General features: G+C 35.7%; 1 protein-coding gene across 1 annotated transcript; it reads right to left on the bottom strand.

The window, feature by feature from the left end:
- Positions 1-1,171: 1,171 nt before the first annotated feature.
- LOC108375015 (uncharacterized) lies at positions 1,172-4,552 on the bottom strand. The gene has a single exon (XM_017631089.1). The coding sequence runs from the start codon at positions 4,550-4,552 to the stop codon at positions 1,172-1,174; it is 3,381 nt and encodes a 1,126-aa protein (XP_017486578.1).
- Positions 4,553-22,242: the final 17,690 nt, after the last annotated feature.

Raw genomic sequence — 22,242 nt, 5'->3', positions numbered from 1 at the left:
CGTCTCGATGTCATCTCCGTCGGTATCTTCGCTGTCATCTTCATCTATGGTGGGCGGAAGTGCACACCACAATTTCATTTTGTCTGCTGAATAGACTGAGCAAAACCTTTTCTGCTTACGCTGCATACCGTTAACATCTTCGATTAAGTACCTGTCCTTACCGAGTACTTTGCTAACAACATAAGGGCCTCGGTATCGCGAATCCAACTTTCGTGATTCACCAGTTGATTGGAGATCGTTTGATATTACGACCAAATCGTCTACTTTGTATTCAGTTGGAGTCTTATGCTTGCGATCAAATCTCTCCTTCCATTTTTCGCGTTGCTGCTGAAGTTTTACAAGAGCTGTGGCACGTTTGTCAGCGATCGAAGATTCGTCAGGGTCGTCAATAATCGCAGCCAGTAGCTTATTTCGTACTACGTCACGTATTTTAAAGTCAAATACGAGGTCGTTGGGGCTGAAACCCGTACTCGAATTAATTTGAGAATTTACGCCACATTGCAAATTTCGCAGTTGTTCGTCCCATTCTTTAACTTGGGCACCGGAAGTTCGTAAAAAGTCTAAAATCATTTTATTGGCTCGCTCAACCTGGCCATTCGCGCGAGGTGTTCTTACAGCTGTTTTAATATGCTGTATGTCGTTGTCACCGCAGTACTGCTCAAATTGTTTGGAGGTGTATGCTGTACCTCGGTCGCTCACAATTCTCGCAGGTAGTCCGAAATACGAACTCAACTCGTTCACAACTTGCAGCACTAGCTTGCGTCTTCGTGTTTCGAGCTGGCTTCACAATTAAATATTTTGTGAACGCGTCACTTATCGCAATTACATACGTGTGCCCCCTTTTGCTTTTCACGAAGGGACCTAAATGGTCGATGTGAAGAGTCCGAAAAGGTACTGGCGCAATGCTGTCAATATACATTGTACCTTCAGGCTTCCCTCCACCGTTTTTGTTGTAACAGCACTCCACGCAGGCAGATATGTAGTCTGTTACATATTTTCGAATACGCGGGAACCAAAAATGCTGTGTTATACGCTGAATTGTTTTCTCGATACCATAATGACCCATCTCGTCATGACAGTACCTCACTATACGCCAACGAACTGCTTTTGGAATAACGAAGAGCAGTTTGTCGCCATATCGACGATATAATCTGCCATTCTCGATTTTATATTAATTTTTAAGATGTTTCACTTGCTCTGATTTTCGCGTACCTCGTAGCACGTCGACAATCTCACGAATCTTTGTATCTTGTATTTGCATTGTTAACAACCAGTCTTCAGTATCCAGAGCGATCGGCAATACGCTTTCGTCTTCATTACGCTCGTCACCAACAGGAGATCGACTGAGCGCGTCTACATGGCTCATACGCACACCAGGTCTGTGCACACATTCAAAATCATATTCACCCAATCGCATCCACCAACGAGCGATGCGTGGAATTAGTTCACTCTTCGCCTTCACGTTGCTGATGGCAGCACAGTCCGTGACTACCCTAAATGGCTTGCCTAATAAATGCACTCTAAAACGCTGCAAGGCTTCCACCACTGCTAGCACCTCCAGTTCATAACTGTGGTAACGCGATTCTAAATCAGTACATCGCCTACTAAAATACATCACGGCGTTCCATGTTCTACCTTCGTCGGTTGACTGAAGGAAAACCCCTGCTATGCCGACAGAACTGGCGTCGGTATGCACCTCATGTAGTGCATTGAAATCGTACAATGTCAGTACAGGCTCACACGTTAACGATTGAATTAAGGAGTTAAAAGCATTAGCCGCTGCTTCACCCCAGACAAAGTTATTCATGGCGTTTTTAGTTGTTAACTGATTCAAAGGTCTGGCTATTGCCGCATAGTTCTTTACAAATTTTCTAAAGAAACCCGTAAGACCCAAGAATCGACGTACTTTCGTTGCTGTGGACGGAACCGGAAAATCGTGAATTGCTCTAACCTTACACTCTCCGGGTGTAATACCGTTTTCGTTAACTTTATGCCCGAGAAAATTTATTTCAGTAGCCAGAAATTTGCATTTATCGCGTCTCAACGTAAGACTTGTTTTTTCAAGTAAGTCCAAAAACTCATGCAATATTTCTAGGCCCTCGCTCACTGTCGCACTCGGAATAATCACGTCATCGAGATAAGCAATCACTTTACGCGGCTTCATTTGTTCGCACAATCTGTTCATCATGGTCTGGAATACAGCCGGCGCATTCACTAGACCAAATGGCATCCGATTATACTCATAATGTCCGTCATTCGTAACAAATGCAGTGAATTGCTTAGTGCTTTCATCAACTTCGATTTGATGATAGCCCATATTTAAGTCCAAAACCGTAAAATATCGATTACCGGCAAGTACAGCGAAAAGTTCATCCATGATCGGCATAGGGAATGGTTGCTTTACTGTAACCCGATTAAGTTGCCTGTAATCGACACACATTCTATACTCATTATTTTTCTTCGCAACAAGCACTATTGGCGAAGCAAACGGAGAATTCGACGCACGAATTATATTTTTGTCTAGTAAGTCACGAATAATTGTATTCACTATAGGTCGCTTTGCAAACGGCAATCTATATGGTTTCATATTGATTGGCTTATCGGTTGTAAGTTTAATGTCCATCTTCACTACATTTGCTTTTCCTAGCGTGGAAAAGCGTTTTTCATGTTTGCACAACAGTTTGTCTAATTCACCGAATCGACCCGCTTCCGATTTAGCATCAATCGCATTTACGTTCTTTACCACATCCGCGTGCACATATAAATTTTCGCCGTCAATAATGTATTTCATTTTACCCGAACAAAGTACATCACGTCCAAGTAACACATCATTTGCAATCATATTATTGTCAACAATCAGTAACCATGCTGATTCTTCTGCACTATCAATTTTCATCATGACTTTTACTTTATTCTGGCATTCGTAAACACCACCACCAAAACCTTTAAGGCGTACATAACATTTTTCTTTGTGGCAATCGTCAAATTTGTCTGCAACCGATTTTCGAATTAACGAACGCGCACTGCCTGTATCGACAAAAGCATCAACTTCTTTGCCATACAACAAAATTGTCTTTACAGTGAATTTCACAACTTCATCTTCGATTGCATTACAATTTTCCGATTTTGTCTTTTGCTTTACACACTCCGAACCACGGTGCCCTATGGTACCACATTTCTCACACTTCGGTCGTCTTTTCTCTTCCGTACATTCACGCGAAATATGTCCAGATTTTCGGCAATTGTAGCAAATGATTTCAGTTTTTGTTTTTTTCTCATTTGTCGAACGCTTGTTTTGAGCATCCGGTACTGCTTGTTTAACCGTCGCGCAATTTCTCGTTGAATTATAAGCACAATAATTCGATATTGCCCTCAATAAATCGTTGCACGTACCATATGTCGTCACTGATAAACATCGCTTCATATCGGTATCATTCAACCCATTTATTACGTATTTTATAATTGCCTGATTATCCACCCCACCTTGGTGACCTTTAGCTAGAACACGATAATAAAACATATCAGGGCTTTCGTTCGTGCCACGGCGCATATTCATTAGTTCCATGTGAACATCCGCGGAATTAATAATTGACGGAAATTGATTTAAAAATTCTTCAACGAATCTCGACCAATTTACATAAACAATCGGCACAGAGTCAATCCACATTTTTGCAGCACCCTTTAAATTAGCTTGTACTGCAAACAAAAGCACTTTCTCGTTCCACCCATACACTTGTAAAAGCTGTTCAATTCGACCAACAAACTGCGTTGACGACATGCTTTTATCACTAGGATCAAACGTTGGCAGAATTTTCATAATGTCACATACATTTCCGAACCCATTGGAAATAAAATGATTGTCATTTACACTTCGTGTAGCACAGTGAAATGGTGTGGAAACAGAATGTGAGCACGCATACGTTGGCATCGTATTGCCTCTTCCACTGTCAGTACGCATCGTCGCAAAAGAATTGTACCAATTCTCATTTCGTTCCGCATCAGCAACATGCGAAAATGAGTATGGCGTTGAATTGTCTCCTCTATACGCTAGAGGCGACGTCACTGCTCCAGCGACACTTCGGCAATTCCTCTCTGCTTCACGAGAATATGCTTCGCTGAACTGCACACGACGTTGAACCGGCGTCGCTGCTTGCGCAAAAATTGAATTTAACGTTGATTTGTCTTCGCGCATGCGCCCATCTTGCTGATCAATATGCACAGGCATGTTCGTAGGTTCTGGTACTGCCCTACCGCTCATGTGATCCTGTACATACAAACCATCACGCGAATTATGCACCACTGGTGTTGGCGAGGATGCACTTAATGGCATGGTGCCGACCTCACTTGCATCAACACGCACAGATTGCATAGCACTTTCTAGTTGATTTAACCGCCGTTCTACGCTATCGTTTAGAGCACTCGAAAATTTTTCGCTGTATTGGTTTTCGTACCAACGTTCAATTAACTTCGCTTTATTGCCCGACGTCGGCAAACCGGCTTCGCGCAACTTTTGCCGAAGTTGTATTACATTTAAATGGCAAACTTTTTGCATTTCTTTTCTTGGGCTTTTTACCCGCTTCTGAACTGTCAAGAACCCGAGTTTTAAATAAAATAGGCCAAACGATTAAATACAGTTTATTCAACACTTGCTTTGATCTTTTATTAATGTAGGAAAAATAGCGATTCACAAATCAACCGTCCGCGTCTGCTGTTCGATACAAACTCTCTCTTGTTCTCTGTCTTCTTCAAAACGTTCGTTTATTTTAAAATGCTTACATGGTTGCAGTTGAATGTCAGGGTCGCATGTGAAGGTATAGTAATTCAGTATGTATTAAATGTGTAGTATTCAATGTGAAGGTTAGTCTAATTAATATCATGTGACAAAAGTCAGTATGTTTTGTTTGAATAAGCTTTCGTTCTGCACTTCAGAGATGCTCTTTCATGTTACCAAGACAAAAAAAAATGAATTATCATTTTCACATGTTGCCTATATTGGGGTTCGAACCCGGACCTTCATCAAGCTAACACGTAACAGCAGGCATCTCTGCACCCTCAGCTACAGCCAGACATGTAAATGTACTTTCAAATGTTCAATTTGAATTTTGTGCAAGCAGCAAAGACGATTGTCCGACTTTGCATTTGATTCCAACTACTTCAAAATGCATTTGGTTTAAAGCACTTCAAATTCAGTATGTTTCTTTTGCAGATGTCTTTTCAACCAACTTAAAATTATTAGTATTAAATGCTGAAATAGTTAATTGCCGATACTATCGAAAATGTCGACACTATAGAGCTGCCGTGGTCATCGATAGTTTCGATAGTTAATAGTCACAACCATCGATAGTATCGATACTATCGAAAATGTCGGCACTATCGATAGTAGTTTTGATTGAAACAGTCCAAAAATTAAACATAAAAACTTTTATTGAAATGAGATCAGAATTGCTAAAATTTGTCGATATTTTTGTTAAGGAACAAAAGTTTATTAACAATTTTTGTCTTCAAGCAGCATCTTTATGTATGTATGTATGAGTGAAAACTATCGATAGTGCTTACAAAACCATCGATGTTTTCGATAGTAAAAACATCGATACTAGTGATAGTGCTTACTAAACATTTGGTTTATCTTAATGAGGCTGCTGGGTGATTATGAGGGTTAGGATTTTAAGGCATTTGCTTATTTTGTCTGCTTACTCGTATCTGTAAACAAACTAAAGAATCGCATAGTTCATGTCTTCCTTGATTAAAAATTTAAATTTTAATTTTGCCTTTGCCTCTTTTTGCCTTTTTTGACTATATTGCCCTTTTCAGCATGTTCTGCCTTTTTAACATTTATCTCGTGTCGTCCCATTTTTTATTATTTTGTACAAATAGCCTGCATGCACAAATCTGTACCAAAGTACCAATCGCGTGAAACTGAACTAATATATGCAATATTATAAAAAAAATCCAACAGAATTTCGTGAAAATATCGAGATTTTTTAATTAGATTTCCTAGAAAGATTCTGAGTATGTAGTTTTGTATCCATTTTGTAACTTTCCAAACCACACTCTATGGTTAGTACCGGGCACCGAAATTGCGCATATGGAAACTGTGCATTCAGCCATTGTGTAACTGCCAAAGCAAATTTAGCCGAGTTCAACAAAGCTCGCCAGTCGTTTCTCTTCTGTGCCAACTGACGCCAATTAGACTTTTCATCGCTTTGGGGGCCTCCCGCTTTCTCTGCTACCACCAGCAGGTTCCGAGTTTAATACTTTCAGAGCTGGAGCGGCGGTGTCCATTCAACTCAAATTTGAGCACTAACCCTATGTAGAACGGACACAAATATAAAATCAGGAGCAAATGCCATTTTTCAACCCCAGCTCATCCAATTTCTGCCAGCGTTCACAGCACAGGATGTTGACTGGACAATTCGCCTCGCTAGATCTGGCCGATCCCTCATGTTTTACTCCAAGTAAAATAAAGTTGGTGATAAGCAGCGATTTAATCCTGAAAATATTTCTGTCAGGCGCAAAAAATGTCTTCGATAGCTTTTTTGGGTGGATTTTAAGTGGCCCAGTCCAAGCTCAAGTCTCAGCATTATCGACTCGAGTCGAACCACAACCCGAGGACTCATTAAACGACCTGTTCAAAAGATTTTGGCAACAAGGAGACGTTGTTGACCGCACCTAACCCTCGAAAGAAGACCAAGCTTGCGAAGCTCTATAAGAACATGACAACTAGAACATACGATGGTCGGTACGAAGTGCGCCTACCCTTTAAAAATGTTTTCCGAAATCTCTGGCCCCTGGACACTCGCAAAAAAGCCTGATATTAGAAAAACGTATTCAGACTTTTGAGAAGAATGGGTCACCTTAAATTTCGTGGAACCCACTACAGCTCCTGAAGTTATAAGAAGCGAATAAAGGGTGGTGTGTTCACCCTTTAATATTTTTCATTTTACATTCGTTGCAAAGATGGAGAAAACTCACCGACTTGCCGATTTTTTGTTGCAAAAAGTAAGGTAGCCCACTTCATACATTCAATCTTCCACGATTAAAAATATACGGAGCTGCCCTCCTATCGAAACCAATCTCTCAAACCCGGTCACAACTCTCTATCTCTTCTTCGTGAGTTCAAAATTTCGGGATTTTTTTCGAGATTTTCGAATACCATGACCAAGGAACGGATTTTTATACTATGTCTCCATTAAAAGATCTACCTATTAAGATTTAATAAATGTAGTTGCTAAATCTTAACCGTCTCCATTGCCACAACGAGATATGTTTGACGTTCACATTTTGAAATATTTGACGTTTGATTATGTATGGTTTTATAAATACAGTTGCGGACATTGAAATACACACAAAACGGTAAATAACAACATTTGCTGAAAGGAAAATTTTTGAAATTCGGTAATGGTTTGGGGAAATAAACTCTCTTCCTCATAAGCCGAAAATCCAATCGTAGGCCTTTGACATATCATGAAGACCTAGCTAGCAAAAATGACTGCCAATGCATTTCTTCAGTCGAATTGGGTTCTAGAGGATTCTTTGTGCAATGTTATCGAAGCAGAACCATTTTCTAAATTTTATGTCGTAGCGCGTAAAAGATTTATAGGAAGCGAAGAAGACTCTGCCTTATATTATCATAAAACATATTTTCTGAATTTTTAGTTTTTAAAATAATATATTCTTGATTTATTAAAGCAAAAGTTATGTAAATACTAATATTTTGGCTTTAAAACTAAACAAAATATAAAAACACCCCTAAGAATACGAAAATGCATGTTTTTTAAATCGGCTAGATTTCAATGTCCGCAACTGTATATTGAAAATACAAATGTCATTTGACTTATGGCATGTGAATAAGTGGATGCCACACCTAACAAATTGGATTTATTGATCAATATTATTGAAGATATAACGAAGTTTTAACTTAAATCTACTGCCTTTCGAGATTTAATTTTATATGACAAATCTCGAAAGATTTAACGTTAAATCTCGTCAGAGGGCTAAATCTTCATTTAATCTCGGAATGGAGACATAGCCTTAGGGCTTAAAAACCTATAAAAAAGGCAAAATAAAATAACGAAGTAGGCACGAAAAGGCACTAGAAATCGCAAAAGAAGACACTAACAAAAGCCGAAAAATTATCAAAAAATACATACATTTATTTTAGAAATGTTTATTTTACAAATAAAAAGAGAAAAACTATGAACTAGTTTAATTATATGAACAATTTTTACTTTGAATCTCTGACTATTTTCTCCTTTCGAATTTTTAACTAACAAAACTTTAATCGCTATAGTTGTAGCAACATTGAACCTCAACATGCTTTTCATAAGTTTTCTGGCAGCATTTTCATTCGATTTTGGCGAAGAAAAGCCGTTCGCTCGATGTGAGTTGAAACAATTGGCGCCCAATTTAAATATGGAGCATTTAAAACCTTCATATTATCAGGAATAAGGGCTTTTCCCTGGCCCTTTACAACTAAAGGCCAGTATGCAGCTCTCAAGAAACGGACAAGGAATTTTGAAATCTGATACTTCGCATCCTGTTGCCTCTCTCTTTCCTCAAGATGGACCGGACATATATTTCTGTTGCAAAAATGGGTCGCCTTGTGCTCTTTTTTTTTGCTTTTCTTGAGAGCTGCATACTAGCCTTTAAAGGAGAAAAGGCAAATATCTTAAAAAAGCAACATCAAATGTGTATATATGGAATCAGGGAAAGCTAAATCGTGGACATTCTAATCGAATACACTCTATCTCTTGAGCAGAAAAACAGGCAATTTCCATAAATCCGTTCCTGATGATGACGAAAAAAAAAATTATGTCTTCTTTTTTCGATAAATAATGTAAAAAAATATATTTTACCCCCAAAAAAAAATATTGGGGTGTAAATATTGTATGGAATATTTATTTTTGAGGAAAAGCATTTTCGATTCATCTATATTTTGGTTTTTAATACGAACAATTAAATATCGCCTTTTTAAAATTCTCATCAGGGAAGCCAAATCGTGGGGAGTTTCCCCGATTTGCGGGAAATTTCAGTTTGCGCGGGGAATCGGGGAATGGACCGTTTTTTGTGGGGAATTTCAGCTCATACAATTCTAAGAGCTATAATAAAGTTTTAAATTGCCAAATATTACCGTTGATTTTTTACGAACGAATACATAATTTATGTTTATATGGTCGACGCTTGAAACTCGCACTTTATTATAATAGAATTGAGTGGGCTACAAAACTGCATACTTAAAATCCTTCTAGAGAATCTAATAAAAAATATCGATATTTTTACGAAAGTTGGGTGAATTTATTTTATTTTTTTCAAATACACATTGCGCAAAATTTGAAACTTGGATTCATATGGTATTTGTTCAAGAATGAACGATATTTTTATAAACAAATAGCTCAAATTAAATAACAAAAAAAATTGGTGCGACTACAATTCTTCGATCACTGTATGTATGTATGTAAATATTATACAAACATTTTTATACCTTTCATGAGCATGTAATGGTATTATAACTTTGGTCCGATGTTTGTAAGTACCAGAATAAGAAGAGATAGACCCATTAAAATTTATAATTAAATGGTCAGACTGTCGAGCTGAGTCGATTTAGCCATGTCCGTCTGTCTGTCTGTCTGTCTGTCCGGCTGTTTGTATGCAATCTAGTCTCTCAGTTTTCGAGATATCCGGATGAAAATTGGTAGGTGGGTGTATTTTTATAATGTGTTAATCATTTGTCGGAACCGGAAGAATCGGACCACTATAACATATAGCTCCCATACAACTGATTGTTCAGATATGAGATTTTTCCTTATAACTTCTCCATTTATGCAGCTAGGAACATGCAATTTTGCAATACTTCCACCCATTATTAGCAGAAAACTTAGCGTGAAAATTACAAAGATCGGGTCACTATAACCTATAGCTCCCATACAACTGATTATTCAGATATAAGATTTTACGTTATAACTCCTCCATTTAAGTAGCTAGGAACATGAAATTTGGCACTGTTGTCACTCATTATCAAGAGAATACTTTCAATGAAAATAGCGAAGATCGGGTCGCTTTAACCTATAGCCTCCATACAACTGATTCTTCAGATATGAGATTTTTTGCGATAACTTCCCCATTTATGCTGCTAGGAACATGACACTTCGCAATATTTCCACCCATTATCAAAAAAATACTTACAGTGAAAATGGCGAAGATCGGGTCGACATAACCTATACCCTCCATACAACTGATTGTTTAGATTCGAGATTCTTTGTTATAACTTCTCCATATATGCAGCTTGAAACATGAAATTTCGCAATATTTTCACCAATTACCAACAGAAAATTTACAGTAAAATTAACAAAAATCGGGTCACTGTAACCTATTTATATCCTCCATACAACCACATGTAAACAATCAGAGGTATGGAAGGTATACCTTATATAGCACCAATCTAAGTGATTTTTACTACTGTGTGATCGGTATGTAAACCAGTAACGCAATTTAATGGGTTTAGACTCCTACATAAGATATATCGTAATAACTGGTATCCGAACAATCAGAGGTATGGAAGGTATACCTTATATAGCACCAATCTAAGTGATTTTTACTACTGTGTGATCGGTATGTAAACCAGTAACGCAATTTAATGGGTTTAGACTCCTACATAAGATATATCGTAATAACTGGTATCCGAACAATCAGAGGTATAAGAGATAAAGCTTATAAAGCATAGAGTTTGGCAATTTTCTCAGTAGACTTTGTGTTATTATTTATAGAATGGCGTACGAAATTTATCTGTTTTAGCAGTCCAAGTAAAGGAGTTTTATAGTAAAACCACATATCTGAACAATCAGTTGTATGGAGGATATAAATAGGTTACAGTGACCCGATCTTTATTAATTTTACTGTAAACTTTCTGTTGGTAATTGGTGAAAATATTGCGAAATTTCATGTTTCTAGCTGCATATATGGAGAAGTTATAACAAAGAATCTCGAATCTGAACAATCAGTTGTATGGAGGATATAAATAGGTTACAGTGACCCGATCTTTATTAATTTTACTGTAAACTTTCTGTTGGTAATTGGTGAAAATATTGCGAAATTTCATGTTTCTAGCTGCATATATGGAGAAGTTATAACAAAGAATCTCGAATCTAAACAATCAGTTGTATGGAGGGTATAGGTTATATCGACCCGATCTTCGCCATTTTCACTGTAAGTATTTTTTTGATAATGGGTGGAAATATTGCGAAGTGTCATGTTCCTAGCAGCATAAATGGGGAAGTTATCGCAAAAAATCTCATATCTGAAGAATCAGTTGTATGGAGGCTATAGGTTAAAGCGACCCGATCTTCGCTATTTTCATTGAAAGTATTCTCTTGATAATGAGTGACAACAGTGCCAAATTTCATGTTCCTAGCTACTTAAATGGAGGAGTTATAACGTAAAATCTTATATCTGAATAATCAGTTGTATGGGAGCTATAGGTTATAGTGACCCGATCTTTGTAATTTTCACGCTAAGTTTTCTGCTGATAATGGGTGGAAGTATTGCAAAATTGCATGTTCCTAGCTGTATAAATGGAGAAGTTATAAGGAAAAATCTCATATCTGAACAATCAGTTGTATGGGAGCCATTAGCGCACACAAGGGGTGGGTTTTAGGGTTTAAACCCCCCCTAAAGCTAATAACCTCAAATACAATCTGTATCTTAAAGCTAAGAATCCAGCTCTCAAGGAAATTATAAGAAATATTTATTATGGCTGCGTTTCTTTATACATTTCGGATAATCCAATTTTACAGCCGGAATAAACAGAATGCGTTNGGATCTCTAAAACAAATTACGGGACGACTTTCGACGACTATTACGGGACGGTACTATCTTTCTAATAAAAAAAGGATTATTGAAAACGGTTCACGTGGTCCAAAGTTATGTATTCCGGCGAGATGATAACCTCCCTTTTTTTGAAGTCGGTTAAAAGCGTTTGAGTTCTGTTAATCTGTAAATAAAGTGCAGTTTATGAATTTTAAAACGTTTCTTTATTTACATTTACATTTACATAAAACTTGCATAAATGTATTTTAAAGAGGGTACTATCTGAAGCAAATTTTCAGTATTTTCCGGTGATATATTTTCAGAATAAACCCCCCCCTAAAATATGTTCCTGGGTGCGCCCCTGATGGGAGCTATATGTTATAGTGGTCCGATTCTTCCGGTTCCGACAAATGATTAATACATTATAAAAATACACCCACNACCTACCAAATTTCATCCGGATATCTCGAAAACAGAGAGACTAGATTACATACAAACAGACGGACAGACAGACAGACAGACAGACGGACAGACGACATGGCTAAATCGACTCAGCTCGACACTCTGATCATTTAAGTATACATTTTAATGGGTGTATCTCTTCTTATTCTGGTACTTACAAAAGTCGGACCAACGTTATAATACCATTTCATGCTCATGAAAGGTATAAAAATGTATGAGATTGAAAATGAGAAACGTTGGGCTAATGTAATACTAGATTTTTCAGACGTACTGCTTTTGGGAGTAAACGTACTCCTTTTTATTGTAATGTACTCCCTTGTACTCCCAAAAAAAATATCTGGAAATGTACTCCTTTCTTAGTTTTGTACTTCTTTTGTACTCCTTTTTCCAGCTATTAATATTTTATCATATACAGGGCGTAAAATAATAACTGTTACGCAGGTTTTATTGAAAAATAAAAGGGAACTTTATAGATTTTGCGAAAAAAATAGTTTATTGTTAATTATCCACAGATTTTGCTTAAATTTTATTAATAAGTTTTTAAATTTTAACCTTCATTTGCGTTTACCAGCGGTAAACACTTTGAGAGAAAAGCTCAAGCGGCACGCAAGTCTTCGTCGGTTACTTTATTACATATCGTCACTAGACACGAATATAGGCGCGAGCTCAAAAAATGACGGAGAAAAAATACGCATAAAAAAATTCAGCGTCAAAGACTCTTAACATACTTGGCCGAAGTTTTTCATAAGCATCTTTTTTCGCAAAATTTTTTTACACGCCTTTTTTCGCCGTCAAAACACTAGCGCGCCTTTATTCGTGTGTAGGGACGATATCTTCTGTAACCATTTGCTAATTTCCTCCATTTGGCTCCTTATACTCCGTCTTTTGTCCAACATAAGGCCTCATACTCATCAATCGAAAAGACTCGGAACTGGTGACAAGGAGGCCATTCATTCGACCAACCCTATACCTATACAGTTTTCTTTTTTTTTTATACAAAATCTAAGAAAAAATACATTTGAAAAAAGCATGTACTTATCTCCCAAAGCTGGCAAATAGAAATAAGGATTCAAGTTTTAAAACTAATTAATAAAATTAAAGTAAACTATTTATAAAGTTTGCAAAAAATACTTTTTTTCGCAAAATCTTTAAAGGACACTTTTATTTTTCGAAAAATCTTTGCGACAGTTATTATTTTACGCCCTGGACTTTGCCATTCATATTGTGGCAAACACTACTTAGTAAGTAAAGTTAAGTGTGATAGTGAAAAGGTGTAAGCATGATCGTAGGCAGGTAGGTGCAGGGCGCTCGGGTATAAAAATCCGAAAAATTTTAAATTATAAAATAAAAAAATTGCCATACATTCAGGAGTTTCCTGGAATTCTTTCGTAGTATTTAGTTATTTATTTTTAACATTTTGGAAAAGATTTATATGATATCCGTGTTTGTTTGTACCTAAATAATGGTAATTTGTAACAATAAATTGCACAAAAAAATTAAAACAAAAATTGTACTCCTTTTTTAAGTTCTGTACTGCTTTTTTTCTATCGAAAATATAAATGTACTCCTTTCTTTCCTTTCCGTTTCAGAATCTGGCGACCCTATGTAATACACTTGAATTGATATGAAAAGTAATACATATACATATGTTCTATGTGGACATACAATAGAGATAACGTATGTGGAATGAAATACGAAGTAATGCAGTAAAAAGAAACAGCTATACTTTCGAATGCAACAAATATTGTTTTTCCACTCACATAGACATTGTTGAAATTTGCAAGAAAAATTTTTATAGAAAAGATTCATGTCCACAACGATTGGCCCGTTTAAGTTTTAAGACATAGTGCGGAGGGCTTTTTTAAAAATATTATTTTGGGACTTTATTGCGCCAATTTGAGTTATTAGTTTTTCAGCCATTTAGATGATAAACAGTTCAGGGTTATATTCAAGTGTCCTTTTATTGGTCCCAAATGAAAAATATTTCCCTAATCCGTTGTACAAAACTGAAATGAATGTGGTGCAAACAAATTTTGGGAAAGCGCTCATAGTCGCTTTTAATTTACCTTTTCAACGTTTAAAAAATCTTGGGTAAAGTGGTTGCACATATTTCACTATATCCCTGGCTCTTGCATAGTCTCTAATGTTTTTTTGCTTACTTGCACTTTATTGTCTTATATGCTGTGATCTTGCAGAGATCAAGCAATTTATGATTCATTTCGCTGCTATGTGAAACATGTTCTTTCCCACTCGTGGGTTTTCATTCTACTGTTTTCCTATTCTTTAAAGCCGACATTTTCTTTGTTTTTTTTTTTTAAGTCTCTTACAGCCGCACTCAGAGTCGTTTAATGATTACTTAAGGTCTCCCTCAGTAATGATTTGAAAAAGTTCCCTCTCAGAGTCAGTTAATGATTCGTTACCGGAATTTAATGAACATTAAAGTTAAGTAAACAAAAACCTTTACTTAACTTTTTAAAGAATGATTTTGACATTTTTTTGTTTGTTTTCAATAAATTTCAATTTCGATAACGTTGCTGTAACAATGGTATTGGCCTAGTGAGCACAAAACTTTCGTGTCATTCAAGAGATCCAACTTCAATCCTCGGCAACGAATTTTTTTAATACAATTTTATTTTAAGTTTTATTGCTTAAAAAATTCATATTTTTTGTTTTATTTAACGTTTCGAAACTTTTTTGATTCATCTGTTTTCTTTCACTTTCAGTTTCTATAATTTTTAGTTTTTCCTGTATCTCATTTCGTTTAGTTTTTAGAAAACTTATTGCTAAGCGATAAATTAAATAACACTATTAGCACAATTAGTTATTTGAAATACAGAAAAGGGCTTTCAAGATAATTGCCGAAATATAAAGACATTTGTGTCTCGAAAGACTGAGGTGAGTTGAAAGACAGATGCCACAATTGGCCTATTATTGGTCTTGTTTGTCTTTTAGCAAACACTTTAATTAAACTTAAAAAAAATTGTTTTCTTTTTAAAGCAATAAAATCTATACACCAAAAGAAAATTATATCAAAAAAGCTAAAAATTCAACACAGATAGTTTATAAAATTAAGTAAGAAAAATAAATAAATAAAAAAGGGAAAAAAATTTCCTGTCCTAGGACTCAAACTCGGATCTCTCGAATGGCACGCCAATGCTCTGCTCACTCAGCCATTGCGTCTGTTGAGCCGGTGCTCGTAAAATGATATAAATACCTATTTTTATATTTTATTTGAAACTGAACGAAAAAAGTGAGTGATGCCACAAAAATGAAGGGCCGCAACTAGGGCCATACTTAAATTTTTTATTTCAGAATTTTTAACTCTGAGAGGAAACATTAATTAACAGATTTAACGATCATTAGTTAAGTGCCCGTTAGAGCTAATTTAAGGAAAGTTTCTGATTGCGGCTGTTAGAGAAAAAATTAAAAGGCACGTTACTTTTCGTGACACAAAATTTACAAGCAAATTTTCCGAGTTCGTTAACTTTCAAAGAAATTATTTCACCATTATAATATGCAACGAGATAATTTTTAGTAGATAAGATTTCACAGTAGATTTTGGTATACTTAGTTTGGCTCCTGTGTTTACCAGAATCTTTTAAAGTCTGCTTTGAAATAGTCCACATTTGATTCCGCATACGTTATTCTTAAGATATCCTACGAGATTCGTCAGAGTAAGGGAGTATCGCTGCCATAGTATTGTTATCACTTTAGTTATAAGTCTAACCAACTCTTGTTGTACGAAAATCAGACACACGAAATCCAAATGAGTTTATGTAAACTTTGATATATACACATTAATGATCAATACCACAATTTATAGTTTAAACAATTTTATTTAAAACATATTCATGTATTTACATGTTAACAACAAAACTTAAATAACTAAAGCCAATTAACATCAGACCACTTAAAACAAATTATCATTTATCTCGCCTCAATATATTCTCTAGCAATGGGTCCTTCATACAGTAATAAGGAAATAACTTTAAAATGGTTTCGGTATTTCGTAATATACTTTTGTTCACCTCTTCCAACGGCAGCGATTGGTATAATTCGATGGCATAATTTGGAAAATTCTGTGAAATACCTCTGGACTGATTTTTGTCCCAAATGTCAGACCCAATGCGTGTAAACTTTTCTTTCTCCTGGAATGAATCCCAGCAATCTGAGCTAGTCGCATATGAGGAAATGCCGCTCGAAGAATTCATTGACACTTCAGCGTCTTCACAGGCGATGTTATCCAATTTCGATTGAGGCGAAGTACTTTCCATTTCAATTCTTAAAGATCCATCTAAATTGAAGCATTCCACTATACTTTTATGATCCATTGTGATATAATCCACTAACTGCTGAATATTACACTCAGTTAAATTGTTGTCGATCGTTAAAAGTAAATTCTCATCAAAAGTGTCCATTTAAAATTCAGTTGTTTCTTCTATGCGTTTATGTGTTAGAGACTGAGATTGAAAAGCTTAGCATTTTATCTTTTTTATATTCCCAACAGGTAGTCCATTTCTTGTTTACAAGCTGGTATATATCCACGTATACTTCTTACCAGGTAGTAATGTTCATGCAGACTTTAAAAATACATACCTGTATGTAGGTATGTGTGAAATTCAAACCTAGTTCAAGCCTAGTTATTATTCAAGCGCGTACTTTACATACATACATACCTCTATAACTATGTAGGCGTTGCATTTAGGATGAGGAAATAAGTAACTTTGTTGGTATTTATGCGCATTCATCTTTTGTTTTTGAAATCAAAACATAAATTCAATGAAACCATTTTACCTTCTTGACAATAATTTTGGGCTCTTATTAAATGCATGTGATTTATGCATAAAAAATTATAGTTTAAAAAACTAAAACCTCCCTATTATAATTGCCATTCGTACTGTCATCAGGTATGTAACTTGAGAATAGAAATCGCTGCATCTTTTAAGCGCATCAATATTACATAGTTACATCCCGAGCTAATAAAAGGAAGGTAAAAATAACTTGCAACATAATAACTACATACACACATACATATGTGTGTTAATACGTATTTTACACAAGTTAATACCCTGCAGGAAATGTATCTAACTATAAGCTAACTTTAAATTGATTAGGAAAGAGCTAAAAGTCACTTATTATCTGTATATTTTCTTTGACGAAAGCTAACTATATTTCTATGGTGATGGCCCGAAATAGTCAAGGGTGGTTTACCTCTGCATTAGATGTAGTCAAGGGTGGTTACCTCTGCATTTGATATAACTAACCTTCAACTAACTACTTTTGGAAATAAAATATCAATAGGAAAAACAAAAATTTAATTTTTATTTTTATTTTTATTTTTATTTTTATTTAATTTATGTATTTTATTACTTTTCATATTTGCTTCCATATTCTGCAGTAGGTAGCCCATATTCGAACTCCGTCAGGCATAACTTGAAAATGATAATATTATATGAAATTTCGATCTTCTATTTGTCCTCAATTCGAAAAAGTATTTGCGAAGTGCAGGATATTTAAATAGAAACGCATTTAAAGAAAACAATCTCCTTCATTACTCCTGCATTACTTGTCAACTTTTTTCAAGTTCGCCTTTTGTAGCTAACTACAAGTTATATATTTTATAGAAATCCCTCAAAAAGTCTAACTACAAGTGGGCTATTTTTTATCAATTGATAATTTTTTTCTGCAGGGTATTTACATACATATATGGGCATATGGGCCACTGTGGTGTAGTGGTAAGCAGTGCGCGGTTCCACTCCGCAACGCCTGGTTTCAAGCCTTGGTCAAAGCAACATCGCAAAAAAATATAGAAAAAAGGTTTTTTCTTAACAGCGGTCGTCCCTCGGCAGGCAATGGCAAACCTCCGAGTGTATTTCTGCCTTGAAAAACAGCTTCTCATAAAAATACAATCGCCGTTCGGAGTCGGCGTAAAACTGTAGGCACGCCACAAATCGGAGGAGGAGCTCGGCCAAACACTAACATATGTGTAAGCGCCAATCTTTATTATTATTATTATTACATGGGCATATCTGCGGAACTTTTGAAACCAAAAAAATTCTTGGTACATTCATCTAACCGATTTTATTTTAAAGCTCGTTTATGCAAAACTTAAGCTAGGATCCCACTATCGGCGCAAATAGCACAATATGTACCGATTTTTATCGTGCTTGACTGGTACATAATTAAAAAAAATTAAAAATATTGTAGCCGATTATTAAAGGATTTTTCCCGTAGAATCCTAATCTGACAGGAAAAAAAATTGGATTGGATCTAGCTCTGAGCAACTTTGGTTTAAAGTTGCCGAAAAGCGCGTTTTTGGCAATTTTTGAACCTCTGCAAAACAATAAATTAATACAATATTTCTGTATGTGTGGGAAGATAAGAAAGCCTAAACACTGCCCTTTAATACTCAGAATAAGAAAAATTATGACCCGAATACTGAAAGCAATTGAGAACCGTCTTTATACGAGCGCGCATGATTTTTTTTTTTTACAAAAACAATTGTTTTGCCTGTTTTTGATCACTTGGGTTAAATGAATCTGAGGCGCTGGAAATTTCTAAAGAGGCTCAAATTGAACCTCAAACCTTCACTTAAGACAACATAATACAGGCCAACAAAATATTACAGCCGACCTTATAGGGGTTTTCCCGTAGAGCCCGAATCTGATCTTGAAAGTTTTTAATTAGCTCTAGTTTTCAAGCGATTCGGGTTTAAAGGTGTCTTCCTCATCTTCATCTCCACAGCTAGAGTCAGTGTCTGTCTGTATTTGGTGGTTAACCGATGAAACCTCAAGTTGTATTTCAAAGTTTGGCACAGGAATTTATGCAGTATGTGGGTAAAGGCCGTTTTGTCGATTCCATGTTCGGGTATTCCCATGCAGTGTTACCGTTATATGACTAAAGGCTGGTATTATCACTTGCGAAGTGAATGAAAATATCGGAGAATTTCGCAGGCTCGAATTATGAGATGCGAGTCACCGATGAATTCACCGAAAAGTGGCGGAAATTACTTTCTTGTATTACCACTAGCGAAAAAACGACATTCGCTTCGCCATAGTTGTCAAAATTTGGCGACTGTTTTCTCGATCCGCGCTTCGAAATGAAAAAGTCGTTAGTAATTAGTTTTATTGTACATCATTTCATTAAATACAATACATTTTTCAGAGTAAAACGAACAACAAGGCCACAGTTGGAAAAGCTAGTGGTAATCATGCAAAATAATGCAGACGTTGCCAAGGGGATGAGAAACTTCGGCTCCTCAAAGAAGAGTAGAACAGAATTGTGGAAAAAGATCGCGGCCGAACTTAACGCCATCGGACCTCCAATGCGGAACGGATGTGAGTGAAGTAAGGCAAGAATCGGGTTGAATTGTTCCCTAAGACAACTTAATAAATCTAGTTTCTTTTGTGTACTTTTTAGGTTTGGCTAGACTACAAACTGAAGTTGAAGAAAAAAATTGCAACGAACCGACGGGAAACAATGGCCAGAGGAGGAGGTCCATACGTCCAGCAAAGCCTCACACCTTTGGAGCAAACTGTGGATGAGCTGCTCCACCTACAGAAAGCAGTCAACCCTCTGGCTCTACATTTGGAGCCAATGTGCAAGAAACGGAGGGCATTAACAGGAATGATTCTTACCAACCAGAAGCGCAGGACGAAGAAATGGATTTATCGGCTACGTCAACTCAGACAAGAAGAATAATGACAGTGGAGGACCGCGAAAACATTCGTTTAAGTGCGTTGGAGAGGTAGTCCGAGGTGCAAGAAGTTCTTTGCCAAAAAGTATCAGGCATAGAAAAGAGATTAGAAGAAATTTCGATATGCTAGGAAAACATACGAAATAAAAAAAGAAAACCTAATCTTATTGAAGATGAAGGAACAGAGAAAGAAAGAATAAAATTTAGAAAAGAAGAGACAACATAAAGAAAAGATGGAAACGAAGTTAAGCGGGTGAGAACTAAAAACCTTAAAATACAGTAAGTAAATTCAACAAGGTTTAATCAAAAATGCAAACTTTTTAATAAGAATTTCTAGAAAATGTTTGGTGTGCCGATTTATAGCCTATTAATTATTATTTAGTACAACAAAGTGCAAGTTAAAAGTTCCTAAAAAATCCCGTAGATTTTTTATAATTTTTTTTTGCCGATGGTGTTGCACAATTTCTTCCATACAAAGTGTGTTTGAAAATTTTGTTGTATGGAAAAAAGTTATCATTAATTACCAGGACTTTTTGCAACTTCAAAGTAGTACTTTACAGTGCTATGAAACTGCACAGCAAAATTCTTTATAGCAGGGCTACACATTAACGTTAATTTTATCAATAAACGAAAATACAAAATCGTTTTTGTTTTTTACATCGATAATGTTACCATTATTAGTCCGGGAGTTAGCGACAGTTTTTAGTGACTTATTTTATCGTCGATAAAAGTATGATAAGACATTCAATATAATCACCTAAATCACGAAAAACAACCACTTACACCCAGTATGCGGGACAACGCCTTCCTAGACCATTATCATTGTGTAATAAAAAAATTTTAAAATTACCTTATTTTATCGTCGCAGGGCTTTTGTATGGTTATCAATAAACATTGGACGGTGTCAAAAATTGATCACTTACACTTATTTAGCGGGGCAATATTATGCTTACAGCGCGCAAAAATGTCAAAATTTTGTCGAAAATCAACCTATGACATCGCACTTTAAATCTATCATGGACATAGGGTAAAACATGTAAAAATAATGTGCTTACATCGCATCCACGGGACAAACCTATTATAAGTGATCGGAAAAGTCGCCGCCGCACATAAAATGTGGGCAAAAATAGAATTATGGACGGATTTAAATGAAAATTCGCTTCATAGTAAAATTGAGGGCGTTTTGGATAACTATCATACTTTCACTGTAATTGCGGTTTGAAGTTGGCAATTTGGGTTCTTGTGGCATTTACATACTAGTTATGTACATATAGTTCGTTCTATTTTCAAAAGTGAGGTGTCAAATCACCGGACTTGGCCTACAGATGTGCAGTAAAGTTTTATTTTTTTTTTTGTTATCAGAACAAATCACTGATTGACAATGTATGTATTTGTAATAAAATAACAAATACGATGTTGTAAACCTTTGGTTTGAAATAGTTATAATTTTTGTTTAACTAAATTGGAACTAGCAATTGTTAAGTTTTATTGCAAAATGGTGGTTTATAGACTTGCATTCATACAATAAGAAAAAATATTTGGCTAAATACTTACATTGACAACAGCATATCTGTAGGATTCGAGTTATCTCTAATAACCCAACGTTGCCGTAGTAAATTAACCGTGGTCTTCTCCCAGTAATCATCTTCGGAATACAAATTCACAGAATTTAGCATTTAAATTTTTAATTTATTTGTTTTTCTTTAATACTGATATTTCTTGTTTACAAAAACTTTGCTTTGAAATGTCAAATGGATGTATATGTTTTATATATTTATGTTGTTAAGAAAGAGAAAAAAAGCAAACGATTGAAAATTATTGAAATCGGACTAAAATTGGGGCCGATTTTCATATAACGGTAAAATTCAGAAATACTTGAAACATCAATATTTCGAAATTTCTTGTTATTTTGAGAATTTAGTTTTTATTTATACATACTTGTGTTCATATTTTTTATTTAGCAGCTACATATCTTAATTTACGGACTTTATTTTATTTTTAAACAATAATATTTCCAAACTTAACGCTACTATTTACACTTATCTATTTTAAAGTATGATTAAATCATAACACTGGTCTACAAATTTCAACTTTTTTTCTGCGAATAAGACGGGACCTGGTGTTTCTGAACGGATTTTTCGTGCTGAACACGAATCCGGGGTCAAAAATGTCCCATCACGTCACGTTTTCGAGAAAAAAGGGGTTGAAACCCCTAAAAACAGCGTTTTTGGCCATTTTCGAAAAATTATAGAGCTGAACCCTGACGTGGTACAAATTTTGCA

Source organism: Rhagoletis zephyria, unplaced genomic scaffold, assembly GCF_001687245.7.
Source record: "Rhagoletis zephyria isolate East Lansing unplaced genomic scaffold, Rhagoletis_zephyria_1.1 Rzeph_scaffold_00092, whole genome shotgun sequence".
Lineage (NCBI taxonomy): Eukaryota > Metazoa > Arthropoda > Insecta > Diptera > Tephritidae > Rhagoletis > Rhagoletis zephyria.
This window is presented reverse-complemented; position numbering and strand designations above follow the sequence as displayed.